This window comes from Podarcis raffonei, chromosome 3, assembly GCF_027172205.1.
Source record: "Podarcis raffonei isolate rPodRaf1 chromosome 3, rPodRaf1.pri, whole genome shotgun sequence".
In the NCBI taxonomy this organism is placed as follows: domain Eukaryota; kingdom Metazoa; phylum Chordata; class Lepidosauria; order Squamata; family Lacertidae; genus Podarcis; species Podarcis raffonei.
In genome coordinates, this window is record NC_070604.1 from 1,510,230 (window position 1) to 1,523,909 (window position 13,680).

At 44.9% G+C, this 13,680-nt stretch overlaps 1 protein-coding gene across 3 annotated transcripts in view; it reads right to left on the bottom strand.

Annotated features, from left to right (window-relative positions):
- Positions 1 to 1,088: 1,088 nt before the first annotated feature.
- Positions 1,089 to 13,680, bottom strand: part of MEP1A (meprin A subunit alpha) — a 32,476-nt gene continuing 19,884 nt past the window's right edge. For 2 of the 3 annotated variants that reach the window (XM_053380283.1, XM_053380284.1), the window contains exons 10-14: positions 12,393 to 12,608; positions 10,989 to 11,462; positions 9,341 to 9,514; positions 8,078 to 8,270; positions 1,089 to 1,784 (exon numbers count right to left, since the gene is read on the bottom strand). In XM_053380283.1, coding sequence (XP_053236258.1) covers positions 1,646 to 1,784; positions 8,078 to 8,270; positions 9,341 to 9,514; positions 10,989 to 11,462; positions 12,393 to 12,608 — 1,196 coding nt within the window. In that variant the 3' untranslated portion in view covers positions 1,089 to 1,645. The remainder of the gene's footprint in view (positions 1,785 to 8,077; positions 8,271 to 9,340; positions 9,515 to 10,988; positions 11,463 to 12,392; positions 12,609 to 13,680) is intronic. The other variant, XM_053380286.1, reaches the window with a different exon arrangement.

Genomic DNA, 13,680 nt, shown 5'->3' on the forward strand with positions numbered 1-13,680 from the left:
CACACTGGCTTTGAGGCCTTGAGGGGGCGAGGGAGGGGATTCCTGTGGCGCCCACAAGGGCCGATGGGACACCAGGAGACAAGGCTATACTGACCTGCACAGGAAAGAGTGAAGTTGAATGAAGTAGGACTTCTGCTTAAGAAAGAGTACTAGGACTATCAAGTCAGTTGTGTAAACTGCCCTCTATAAAGCACTTTACTTTTATAGTAGAGAACAATTTCCAGTTATACACCTTGCTTTACTAAAATGAAGGGGAAATTTCTAATTTTTCTGTAAACATGTAAATATATATTTATTTATGGTCATACTTCATAAAAGGTGCTTGCACCATGTTTAAACAAACACCTTGCCCTCCGTTAACCATTTCTTTTAAAACAGCAACTATACATAGTTGCTGAATTGCTACTTGCCAGCTTTTGTTTCATGCCAGCAGTTTCCCCCTGAGGTACGCAGTTCACAGGAGACGCGGCTTCAGGTGGTTCCGTTCTACATGCCAGAACAGTCAGTTCCACAGATAAATTCAGAGACGGCTCTTAACTAGACAAGACGGAGTAGGAGTCCAGAAAACATTATTATTCTACTCTGTATTCCTGGTCCAAACTGGAGGCGTACTGGAAACACTGTGTGACTTCTACCTCCTTGTGAACTTTTCTCATGCCAGAACGTCCAGGGCCTCCACGACAGCGTCTCAGGCAGCTTATTTCTAAGTGGGTCACACCCACGTATCAAAGGTTAAGGTTTGAGAAGAGGCCTTCTTTTGAGAAGCAGAGAGTGTGTTTTTAAGCAAACCAAACCAGAAACAAAACAAGCTTTTTAAAGTATGAAAACCTTAAAAAGGTGCCTTTAACTTATGAATCCATTTCTGTAATGATAGGAAGCTGCCTTCTAATGAGTCAGACCACTGGTCCGTACTGCCCAGTGCTGTCCACATGGACCTTGCTCTGCTTAGAGATGCTGTGGCGATGAAGCCTTCTACATGCAGAGCAGATGTTCTACCACTGAGCTAGGCACCTTTTTCATCCCTAGTACTCAGTTTGAAACTCAGTTTCATTCCTTTGGCATTCTATAGATAACTATTGTACCACACATTGTGTCACAACTTTAATCTGGAGTTAACAGTAATTTACAAGTAACCTTTCCCCATTGTCTTTGGTGCTGAGGACTACACACCCATAAAAACCAACAGCAAAGCATTTTAGGAGGAAAGGAGAAAGGATACTGCAACATTCTTATGCCTGGAATAGAACTGCACAGTGCAAACGCTCTAAGAATGCAAAGCCAACTTTGAAGAGGTCTCCTCCGCCTTCTAAACCAGGCACATAATATCTGCTCGCATCTCCACAGACTCTGCTTGCACAATGAAATCAACAGAACTCCAGCAGAGGCCATAGTCATGTTTAATGCTCCATTGAGATTCTAAGGGCAGTTATCTGTTATGTCAAGTTGAACCAAGACAAGGAGTCGGGACCTTCTATCACCTCCCTGTTTGGCCTCCAGTTTTGGAGCACATGACTGAGGTGACAGGAGGTGATCATGTTATCACTTTCACATAATTCAGATGATCGAGTTCAGGTGAGTTGGAATTACAACAACATTCACGGAAAGTATGAAATCACTGTAAAACTACACTCTGGAAAAAGGAAGACTATTGCCTAACTAATAAGGAAATCGTAACTATGGTTAGTGCTACAGCTCCAGCAGCTAACAGACCAAGGGTGTTCCAATGGACATGTGTCACCTGGCATCTCACTCCTGTGTAGAAGAAGAGGTAGCTTGTAGCACACCTGTAAACAGAAGAAGGGAAAATGTCTATTTTGGAGCTTGGATTTTCTCCCCATGACAATTTAGAGCAGCCGAAATGCAAATGAAGAGTGTAAACAGGAGGCTTCTTTGAAGACTGTTCAGGGACAACATTGATGTGAGTTCAGGAATTCCCAGTGGAAGGTAGTTTGGAGCTGCTTCATTGCCTCAAGGAAAGGTTAGCCTCCCTGCCCCTTATTAGTCTTAAAGTCCAGCCCAGAAAATGTGTCACCACCATAATCCCAATACGAGCTGTGACCTAATGCATGTCTCCATGTTCAGAGCAACCAGACTGCCATTGCCCATGTTGGCCCGCTTCAAAGACTGCCAAGATTTTATGGACAGAGGTAAATGCTAAATTAAGAGCTTGAAGGGTGGTGTTCTGGGGCCTTTAATAGCTGCATGCTATTTATTACTGTTATTGTTTATTAAATTTATATACCACCCTTCATCCGTAGATCTCAGGTAGGAGAAAATTCAACAGGTGTAGCTTCTGTTGACATTGCTTCATGGAGAAAAGCTGTACCTATGCTTCCAAAGCACACAGAGAGTAGCCTTCCTCTGAATGGGGGGGCTAACTGGCACCCCAGGGGCTGCAACTGAGCCCCCGCCAAGTCTTTTGGTGTGTTTGCAAAGACCCCTATAAATTTGTAATTAAGAAACCCCCTTAAATGATTGACTGCTCCTGTGATGCCACAAAGTTTTATGTGCCACCCCCATGGTCCCTGCAATTCTTTTTTTTTTAACAGACTGCTCCAATACATCCCCTTTGTGATACTAAAAGGAGTTTTGGGACTCTTCCTTCGTTCCTTAATAAAAAATAAAATAAAAATAAAAATAATTGTTGCTTTTTACTGACCATGCATCCCCTGCTACAGTACAAATGGCTTTTGTGCCCAAATTTTCTGCCCAAATTTGTATAATAATAATAGTAGTAGTAGTAATAATAATAATAATAATAATAATAATAATAATAATACATTTCTTTTGGCCATGCTCACTTTTATACTTTGGCTATGCCCACTTGCAGCTCCTGGAGAGAGGACCATGGCTCAGTGCAGCCCTCAAAGAAAGGTGAGTCACCCTGGCACAAAGTCCTTTCCCTATCCAAGTGCAACATCAATGGGCTGGAATTTTTGCAAGAAAAGCAAAGGCAAAACAGATGATGATGATGATGATGATGATGATGATAATATAATATTATTTATACCCTGTCCATCTGGCTGGGTTTTCACAATTACTCTGGGCAGCTCCCAACAGAATATTAAAAACACAAGAAAACAACAAACATTAAAAACTTCCCTAAACAGGGCTGCCTTCAGATGTCTTCTGAAAGTCAGGTAGTTGTTTATTTCCTTGACATCTGATGGGAGGGTGTTCCACAGGGCAGGTGCCACTACCGAGAAGGCCCTCTGCCTGGTTCCCTGTAACCTCACTTCTCGCAGTGAGGGAACCGCCAGAAGGCCCTCAGAGCTGGACCTCAGTGAACAATGGGGGTGGAGACGCTCCTTTGCGTATACTAGGCTGAAGCCGTTTAGGGCTTTAAAGATCAGAACCAACACTATGAATTGTGCTCGGAAATGTGCTGGGAGCCAATGTAGGTCTTTCTAGACCAGTGTTATGTGGTCTCGGTGGCCACTTCCAGTCACCAGTCTAGCTGCCGCATTCTGGATTAGTTGTAGTTTCTGGGCCACCTTCAAAGGTAGCCCCACATAAAGCGCATTGCAGTAGTCCAAGAGGGAGATAACCAGAGCATGCACCACTCTGGCCAGACAGTCTGCGGGCAGGGAGGGTCTCAGCCTGCGTACCAGGTGGAGCTGATAGACAGCTGCCCTGGACACAGAATTGACCTGAACCTCCATGGACAGCTGTGAGTCCAAAATGACTCCCAGGCTGCGCACCTGGTCCTTCAGAGGCACAGTTACCGCATTCAGGATCAGGGAGTCCTCCACACCTGCCCACCCCTTGTCCCCGCAAAACAGTACTTCTGTCTTGTCAGGATTCAACCTCAATCTGTTAGCCGTGATCCATCTTCCAACCGCCTCCAGGCACTCACACAGGACCTCATTACAGTCGATCAGGTATATGAAGACAAGCAGCAAAGTCAGTCCTCAGGTAATGTGCAGGCGACCTTGGAACGGACAGCTCACGGAAGAACCCCGACCAAACCTAAGAGGAGGCGTGTAGTGGTGATAGGGGATTCCCTACTGAGGGGAACAGAAGCAGTGATCTGTGGGCCTGGCAAGATGTCTCGAGAAGTGTGCTGTCTCCCCGGGGCTAAGATCCAAGATGTAACTGAACGACTGCAAGAAATCATAAAACCCACTGACAAATACCCCTTCCTCTTGGTTCATGTGGGAACCAATGACGCTGCAAGCAATAGCCTCCAGAAGATCAAAAGAGACTACGAGGCTCTGGGCAGGAAATTGAAGCAATTAAATGCTCAAATTGTCATCTCTTCTGTCCTCCCAGTTGAACGACGTGGCCCAGGGAGAGAGGGAAAAATAGTGGAAGTGAACAGCTAGCTTCGCAAATGGTGTAAACAGGAACGGTTTGGATTCTTAGATCACGGACTGCAGTTTCTTGAAGATGGACTTCTGGCAAGCGATGGGCTGCACCTCACAATGTTTTTGCCACAAATCTCAGAAACCTCATCAGGAGGGCTTTAAACTGACTAATGTGGGGGAGGGAGACAGTGCTCCTGAAGGTAGGAGTCTATCAATTGATGAAGATGATCATCCAAATGTCATAGACCAAATGGAGGAATGTTTTTGCCACAAATCTCAGAAACCTCATCAGGAGGGCTTTAAACTGACTAATGTGGGGGAGGGAGACAGTGCTCCTGAAGGTAGGAGTCTATCAATTGATGAAGATGATCATCCAAATGTCATAGACCAAATGGAGCAAACAGCACGCAGACCTAGTGGTGGGAGGAAAAAATCCTTAAATAAGAGACACGGGAGAATGATTAATGGACTTCAATGTCTATACACTAATGCGCAAAGCATGGGAAATAAACAAGATGAGCTTGAGCTCTTGGTACAGCAAACTAAATATGACATAATAGGCATCACTGAAACCTGGTGGGATAAGTCCCACGATTGGAATGTAATAATGGAGGGATACAATCTATTTCAGAGAAACAGACCAGACAAGAAAGGAGGAGGAGTGGTGTTATATGTCAGGGATGTGTATACCTGTGAAGAGATCCAAGATTTAGAACCTCAAAGCCAAAGTGAGAGCATTTGGGTCAAAATTAAGGGAGAGAAGAATAACAGGGACCTCATTGTGGGAGTTTACTATAGATCCCCAAGCCAAACGGAGGACATAGATGATGCCTTCCTGGAACAGATGGCCAAGCATGCAAAAGGAAGGGAGATAGTAGTAATGGGGGACTTCAATTACCCGGATATTTGTTGGATGTCAAACTCAGCCAAGAGCATAAGGTCAAACAGATTCCTCACTGGCCTTGCAGACAACTTCATTGTCCAGAAAGTGGGAGAAGCAACAAGAGGAACAGCCATTTTAGATCTGGTCCTAACCAATGTTGATGACCTGGTTAGTGGGGTAGAAGTGGAAGGATCATTAGGCGCGAGTGATCATGCTCTTCTGAAGTTTACTATACAGCGGAAAGGAGCAGCCAAGCATACTAGGACTCAATTTCTTGACTTTAAGAAAGCCGACTTCATAAAACTTAGGGAAGTGCTGGGTGAGATCCCATGGACAGTAATACTAAAAGGAAAGGGAGTTCATGATGGCTGGGAGTTTGTTAAGAGGGAAATAGTAAAAGCACAACTTCAAGCAATACCAATGAGACGGAAACATGGAAGGTGCCTAAAGAAGCCAGTCTGTGAGCACCTAGAAAGGAATGCTGTGATCACCAATAGTCAGCATGGATTTCTGAAAAATAAGTCATGTCAGACTAACCTGATCTCGTTTTTTGACAGAATTACAAGCCTGGTAGATGAAGGGAACGCAGTGGATGTAGCCTACCTTGATTTCAGCAAGGCATTTGACAAGGTGCCCCATGATATTCTTGTAAAGAAGCTGGTAAAATGTGGTCTTGACTATGCTAGCACTCAGTGGATTTGTAAGTGGCTGACTGACCGAACCCAAAGGGTGCTCATCAATGGTTCCTCTTCATCCTGGAGAAGAGTGACTAGTGGGGTGCCACAGGGTTCTGTCTTGGGCCCAGTCTTATTCAACATCTTTATCAACGACTTGGATGATGGACTCAAGGGCATCCTGATCAAATTTGCAGATGACACCAAACTGGGAGAGCCAGTGTGGTGTAGTGGTTAAGAGCGGTAGACTCCTAATCTGGGGAACCGGGTTCAGGTCTCCGCTCCTCCACATGCAGCTGCTGGGTGACCTTGGGCCAGTCACACTTCTCTGAAGTCTCTCAGCCCCACTCACCTCACAGAGTGTTTGTTGTGGGGGAGGAAGGGAAAGGAGAATGTTAGCCGCTTTGAGACTCCCTAAAGGGAGTGAAAGGTGGGATATCAAATCCAAACTCTTCTTCTTCTTCTTCTGGGAGGGGTGGCTAACACTCCAGAGGACAGGATCACACTTCAAAACGACCTTGACAGATTAGAGAACTGGGCCAAAACAAACAAGATGAATTTTAACAGGGAGAAATCTAAAGTATTGCACTTGGGCAAAAAAAAATGAGAGGCACAAATACAAGATGGGTGACACCTGGCTTGAGAGCAGTACATGTGAAAAGGATCTAGGAGTCTTGGTTGACCACAAACTTGACACGAGCCAACAGTGTGACGCGGCAGCTAAAAAAAAGCCAATGCAATTCTGGGCTGCATCAATAGGATCAATAGCATCTAGATCAAGGGAAGTAATAGTGCCACTGTATTCTGCTCTGGTCAGACCTCACCTGGAGTACTGTGTCCAGTTCTGGGCACCACAGTTCAAGAAGGACACTGACCAACTGGAACGTGTCCAGAGGAGGGCAACCAAAATGGTCAAAGGCCTGGAAACGATGCCTTATGAGGAACGGCTAAGGGAGCTGGGCATGTTTAGCCTGCAGAAGAGGAGGTTAAGGGGTGATATGATAGCCATGTTCAAATATATAAAAGGATGTCACATAGAGGAGGGAGAAAGGTTGTTTTCTGCTGCTCCAGAGAAGCGGACACGGAGCAATGGTTCCAAACTACAAGAAAGAAGATTCCACCTAAACATTAGGAAGAACTTCCTGACAGTAAGAGCTGTTCGACAGTGGAATTTGCTGCCAAGGAGTGTGGTGGAGTCTCCTTCTTTGGAGGTCTTTAAGCAGAGGCTTGACAACCATATGTCAGGAGTGCTCTGATGGTGTTTCCTGCTTGGCAGGGGGTTGGACTCGATGGCCCTTGTGGTCTCTTCCAACTCTATGGTTCTATGGTTCTATGACCTTCACCGCCTTTACTGGTTCCGATTTGAAAGAGAGATAGAGCTAGGTATCATCATACTGATGAACACCCAGCCCAAACCCCTTAATGATCTCTCCCAGAGGCTTCATATAGATGTTAAAAAGCATGGGGGAGAGGACGGAACCCTGAGGGACCCCACAGGTGAGGGCCTAGGAGTCTGAAAACTCACCCCCCAACACCACTTTCTGAACACGGCCCAGGAGGAAGTATAACAGTGCCCCCAGCTCCCAGCCCCTCTAGATGGTCCAGAAGGATGTTATGGTTGATGGTATCAAAGGCCGCTGAGAGATCCAGAACTAGGAAATAGCTCTCACCCTTGTCCCTAGCCTGCTGAAGTTCATCGACCAGTGCAACCAAAGCAGTTTCAGTCCCATGATGAGGTCCGCATCCTCCAGGCGTGCTTGGAGTTGTTCGGCAACCACCCGCTCAATCACCTTGCCCATGAATGGAAGATTTGAGACTGGGCGATAGTTGGCCAAATTGGCCGGTTCTAAAGATTTTTTTTAAGAAGCGGTTTAATGACCGCCTCTTTCAGCGGGTCTGGGAAGGCTCCCTCACAGAGAGAAGCATTCACCACCCCACGAAGCCCATCGCCCAGCCTTTCACAGCTAGCTTTTATAAGGCAAGGGCAAGGAACAAGGAGACAGGTGGTCGGTTTCACTCATCCAAGCAGCCTCTCCACATCCTTGGAGGTAACAGATTGGAATGCAACTTGAGTAGACAGGACTCTAGCACTCTCCCACCCTGGCCCTGCTCCCATGGTGGAGTCTACCTTTGAAGTTGTTGTTGTTGTTGTGATCTAATCATGTGGCACATAAATGAGAAAGAAAAAAAAATGCCATGAAAGCATAGGATACCTGCAGCTTGTTTTTCCTTTTAGTTTTTCACAAATGCCATCATTTTGGCACGGATTTGGGTCACACTGTTCTCTCAGGTAGGACTGCCAGTCTTCCAGAGAGGCTGATCTTTTTTTCCGTTCCAGGGAGTCATTCTGTTCCACAGGCCGTTTTTCTGGGAAAACGTGTTCCGTCTTCTTGAGATGTGTTAAATCTTACTCAGAAAGAGAGAAAGGACTGGTCCAAACAAATGTGGCACATATTTTTCAACCAAAATTGAAATGAAAACTTACACCTACTAATTTATTTAATTTTATTTAAAGCAGCAGCAAAAACCCAGAATGCATAGGTTACAGTAGGTTAAAATGAAATGAAATGAAATGAAAATTGTAACTAGGCTGGGCAATGCAGACTAAAACTAAATGTCTTTGTCAAATGTTGCACTAAAAAGAAGTAAATAACCTTTATACACAATTGTAATTTTCTCATAAAATACTAGGTGGCTGTTTGTAAGAATCCTAGTCCTCGGTTGCGGAGGGTGGGTGGAGAGAAACCCAAACATATTGAGAAGCTGGAGTCATTTGTTATATATAATACACACTCTATTGGATAAAAATCTATCTATATAAATGAGAACAGTAGTGCACATTGCTTAATTTCTAAAAATGAGGCTTGTATGGCGTTACCCCTCATTGCGAGAAGTGAGGTTACAGGGAACCAGGCAGAGGGCCTTCTCGGTGGTGGTGCCTGCCCTGTGGAACGCCCTCCCAGCAGATGCCAAGAAAATAAGCAACTATCTGACTTTTAGAAGACATCTGAAGGCAGCCCTGTTTAGGGAAGTTTTTAATATTTAATGCTGTATTGTTTTTAACACTCGATCGGGAGCCGCTCAGAATGGCTGGGGAAACTCAGCCAGATGGGCAGGGTATAAAAAATAAATTATTATTATTATTATTATTATTATTATTATTATTATTATTATTATTATTATTATTATTCCCTGGAGGTTCTTTCTGCTAATTCCAGATGTGTGGCTACTCAGTGATGAATGAAAAACATTATGTACTTGTTCACTAACACTTTTTTACTATTACTCTTCAGAGTAAATCCCAGGAACTGAATGCTAGGTTTTGTAGAATCTTAGCTCAAATGGAGCCCCAATAATACTTTACTATTATTTCCTTTTCCTTACTTAAGAAAAAATAACTTTCTGTTCTTTGTTTTTAATAAGTCAAAACTGAAAAGACTCTGCTTTCCATCTTCTAATAGAATCTTTTTCCATACCGTCAAACTCTGCAAAGATAATAAGATCATCATTTTTCAGATAACTCCTTCCTCTTAGGTGTGCATGGGACACAAATTTGCTCCATCCTCGATCTATGCTCCGGCTGCATTTGCATGAAGTATCAAATTTCCCCAGAAGAGAAGGCTTTCCCCATCGGGAAGAATCATTTTTTTCTACAAAATAGTACAAATTACGCAGTAACACTGTTTGCTCTCTGCACACAAATTCTAAATTAAGTCGGCAATCCTATTACTGACTATAGTCGTGATGATTGTATCCAGGAGCACCAGAGCCAGGGACTTTTCCCTCCCCAGGCTTCCCGTCTTGCTCCCTCCCTCGGAGGCTTCCTATCAAATGCGACTTGGAAAGCGGGGGGGGGGGGAGAGCAACCTCTGCCTTTTAAGCTGCCAATGTGCACATACCCTACTTTGGACTACTGCAATGCTGCCTGCGCAGGCCTTGAAGAGCATTCAGAAACTTCAGTCGGTCCAGGAGGCATCAGCCCGACAGCTGACAGTCTGAGAGACCATGTGATCCACTCTGTGAGGAGCTGCAAGGATTGCAACTTAGATTCTAGGCTGACTTGGAAGTGCTGGCTTTGACACGTAAAGCCCAAAAGTAATCTGGGTCCTGGATACTTGAGGCCTTGCCATGAGTGCCCAGGACACCAGAAATTTGGCGGGCCTTCCGTTTGAGTGCCTTCCCTGTGACACCAGAAGCCAGCTCACTTTCAAAAGGAAACACATGACAACCACTAAGAGTTTTTCAAAGCAGAGCTGTCCTGCATTCCCATCTTCGCAGGCTCATACCCTAAGGGTACCAGATTTTTTTCAATAAATCCGGGGACACTTTTCAACTTCCTGCTAAATAGATGGATTTTGTCAGGGGACTGATTTGTAAATCCAGGGACTGTGCCTGGGAAACGGGGACGTCTGGCAACCTTATCATACGCCACTTAGCACTATGTTGAATTCCAGATAGAGTTTTCTAGCTGGGAGAAAAAAATACCCTTCCTTTGTTAAGCCGTTGTGTTGGTTTTAACTTTAGCATGCTGCCTTGAGAACAAATTTGGTGGGAAAGCTGCAGGAGATGAATCAGATGAAAGAATGAGTGAGGCATTGCAGAGGGAAGCTCTGGCACCAAGAGCAGAATCTCAGCCCCCGCTAGCCCCTAATGGCTTCCTCCTTGCTGCTTTTGCCACTTTTCCAACTGCCCCCTCAGAGCATGTCAAGAGGGACAAGAGGGAGGAGCAGCAGCAGCTCCCTCCTTTGATTTGCTATATTGCTTTCAGTTGCTTTATGTCCTTCAAATGTCATAGTATTACTATTACCTGAAGGTATCAATGTGCCTTAAAGGAAGCATTTTACACCAAAGATTTGTTCCCGTTACAAACTTGTTTCTGTGACGGGTTTTTTTTAAAATCACAGTTTATGCTTCATTCCCTGTCTCCCTGGATTGTTAAAGAGCAAATTCGTCCTTTGCTGAATTAACAGCACACAAATAAAGAATTTTACTCTCAGCATCTTCTGTGACATTTGCTTGTAATCTTGAGCAAAAGCTCCGGCATTTTGTATTCCAGCATCTCAGGGAGGCAAAAACATTGAATCACTCACTCCCCTCTTGCCTTATCAGGCAGAAGCTACCTACCTGGCAGAACCTGTGATTCATCTGTTGTGAAACTCCTCTCGATGGACCTCCTTTCCTTGATATTGGTATGCTGGTCTAGCACCTTGATGGTCACCTGCCTGTTCAGAGCTGGCCACTCGAGGACACCATCGTTTTCTCCACTAGCCAGGTGAAAAGAAATCCTTGTGTAGTTTGCCGAAGCAGAATCACTCTGGCCTCTGGGATACAACGTTATGCCAAAACCATAGCCTTCAGAGCTATAAAACCGGGGACTGAGCATGGCATAGTCTTCGGGGGCAGTTCTAAGAAGATGAGAGAAGTTGCGAATAAGCCAGACAGCACTGGGGCACCGCGTTTCACTCAGGGTGATGTCATCAATGAAAATTCCTCCAGATGAGTCATCAGGATTGCCTTTTAGGCCATGGAAGAGATACCTGAATTTTTTTTTATTTTTCAGAGTCACATGGGCAATTTTCCAGTTATGGTCGCTGTCTCCTATGGGAAGTAAAGACAGACACTGTGACTTCTGTGTTGGCATATGAGAAAGATGACCATGTTGGCGCTCATATCAGAGTTTTATGTGGAATTCTTCTTATAAAAAAACAAAAACTAAACACCTGCACATTATTGCTGAAATTGGACAAAAGAGACTCCAGCCCCCCAAAATATGCAGAAGTGGAATGACCCATAAATTATCTGAATCATTTATCCCTAAAACCTGCTGTATCTGCTGATAGCAAAATTGCCATTAATTGTAAAAGCATAACTTATTTCCTGGAACCCATCGCTGCTTGACTCCAGCTCTTAGTAATGCTGTATTAACCTAGAATAATTCACACATGTGCCACTAACAGAGGCAGTAAACTGATGAGGGGACAGCAGGAAGAAGCAGCTTGCCTCTGTGGCCAAATGGAAGGTGGCTATCTGATGCAGGGTTCTGTGCATTTTAGAACCCTGGAAAATCTGGTGAAACAGACACTTGCACAGTCTTCATAAAGGATGTCGCTCATATTCCCTACATCTTTTTCCTGTGCAGGAGTTATTCGTGAGAATCTGCTCCAAATATATGACCACCAAAGTCCTTGGCCATTGCAGTCACTGCCAAAATGATATAACATCTTGCTGTGGTCTTAAAACAAGGTACACTGGTGCCTCGGGTTACAGACGCTTCAGGTTATAGACGCTTTGGGTTACAAACTCCGCTAACCAGGAAGTGGTTGCTCCAGGTTAAGAACTTTGCCCCAGGATAAGAATGGAAATCGCATGCCAGTGGCGCAGTGGCAGCAGGAGGCCCCATTAGCACGCCTCAGGTTATGAACCGTTTCAGGTTAAGAACGGACCTCTGGAATGAATTAAGTTCTTAACCCAAGGTATCACTGTATGCTTAGAACACTCCAAAAATCTTTTACTGGTTTTCAACATTACCTTGAAATGTTTTGGCTTTAACCAGCCTGCGGACTTCTCCGGTGCCGTCATCCTTGACCACCTGGATGAAAAGCCTGTCCCAGAGGCTTCCTGTCATTTTGAAGAAGAACTGGAGACACTGGTTTCTCCTCTTTGGGTACAGAATGCGGGATTCTAAAATCGCTGTTTCGCCTCTCTTCCCAAAACTGGTGTTAAAGTACATGAAATAGCCGGCATCTGTGGAGAAGAAGCTAGCGCTACTGAAGGCATATCAAGCATTATTATGCATATGCTACCTCTTAGAACCACAGAATAATAGAACTGGAAGGGACCACAAGGATCATCTAGTCCAACAGGAATCATTTGCCCAGCGTGGGGCTTGAACCAGCGACTCCGAGATTAAGAGTCTCATGCTCTACCCAATGAACTACGTACAACCTGAATCACAATGTCTGTAATTTTTTATAACTTACAAATACTGAGAATTTTATTTTCGCTGGGTTCCAAAAATTTGAAAAAACTGAGCACTTAGGGGTATATCTGCTTCATGGTATTAAAATGGCTGAGCAGTCATTGGCTTTCCTAAGAGTCCTGGGTACTATGGCTCTTCGAGGGGCTAAGGGTCTCTGTTAGATTCTTCTTACCAAGCGAAGGCTTCCAATACCCTCAGTCACTTCAGTTATCAAACGGAATGGAATGAATATTGGCAAGTTATGTGTTTTTTCCTTCTTCTTAAATTGTATGCAATGAAGGCTGCAGGCCTAAAGCCTGCCAAGGGCTGTTTGATGTGACAAAAGGGCTGCTTTGCTGGCAGAGAGGCAGTGACTTGGCCCTGGTCCCACTTGCAGAGGGAACCAAACAGGTCAGGTCGGGGGGGGTGTTTGTGTGTGTTGAGGAATAGTAGAGGATCTACAGAATCCTCATCCCCCTGCCACTCCTGCTAAATGGTTCCTCAACTATGCCAACCCTCAAGCTGATGTGGTGAATTCTGACCTACTGGCTGCAATGTGAGGGGGCGAACTGGGAGACAGGTGAGTAAAGCCCCACCCCCCACCTCACCACTGGCAGGGCTTAAGCCACTGGCTAGGCTCCAGAAGCGAAGGTAGCCCCACAGATCTGAAGTTCATTGAATTCTATCAAATGGAGGAGGCAGATGCTTCCCCGTTTTCCCTTCTCCAGTATCATCTGGTGCAGCACTGGGGTCACCCAGAATGGAGTCCTCCCGCAAGACGGTTCTCTCCCTGGCGTCTCTTTTGTGGAGTCAGGTTTCTGTCCTTTTATTCTTTTGCACACAGATTCTATGCAAAAC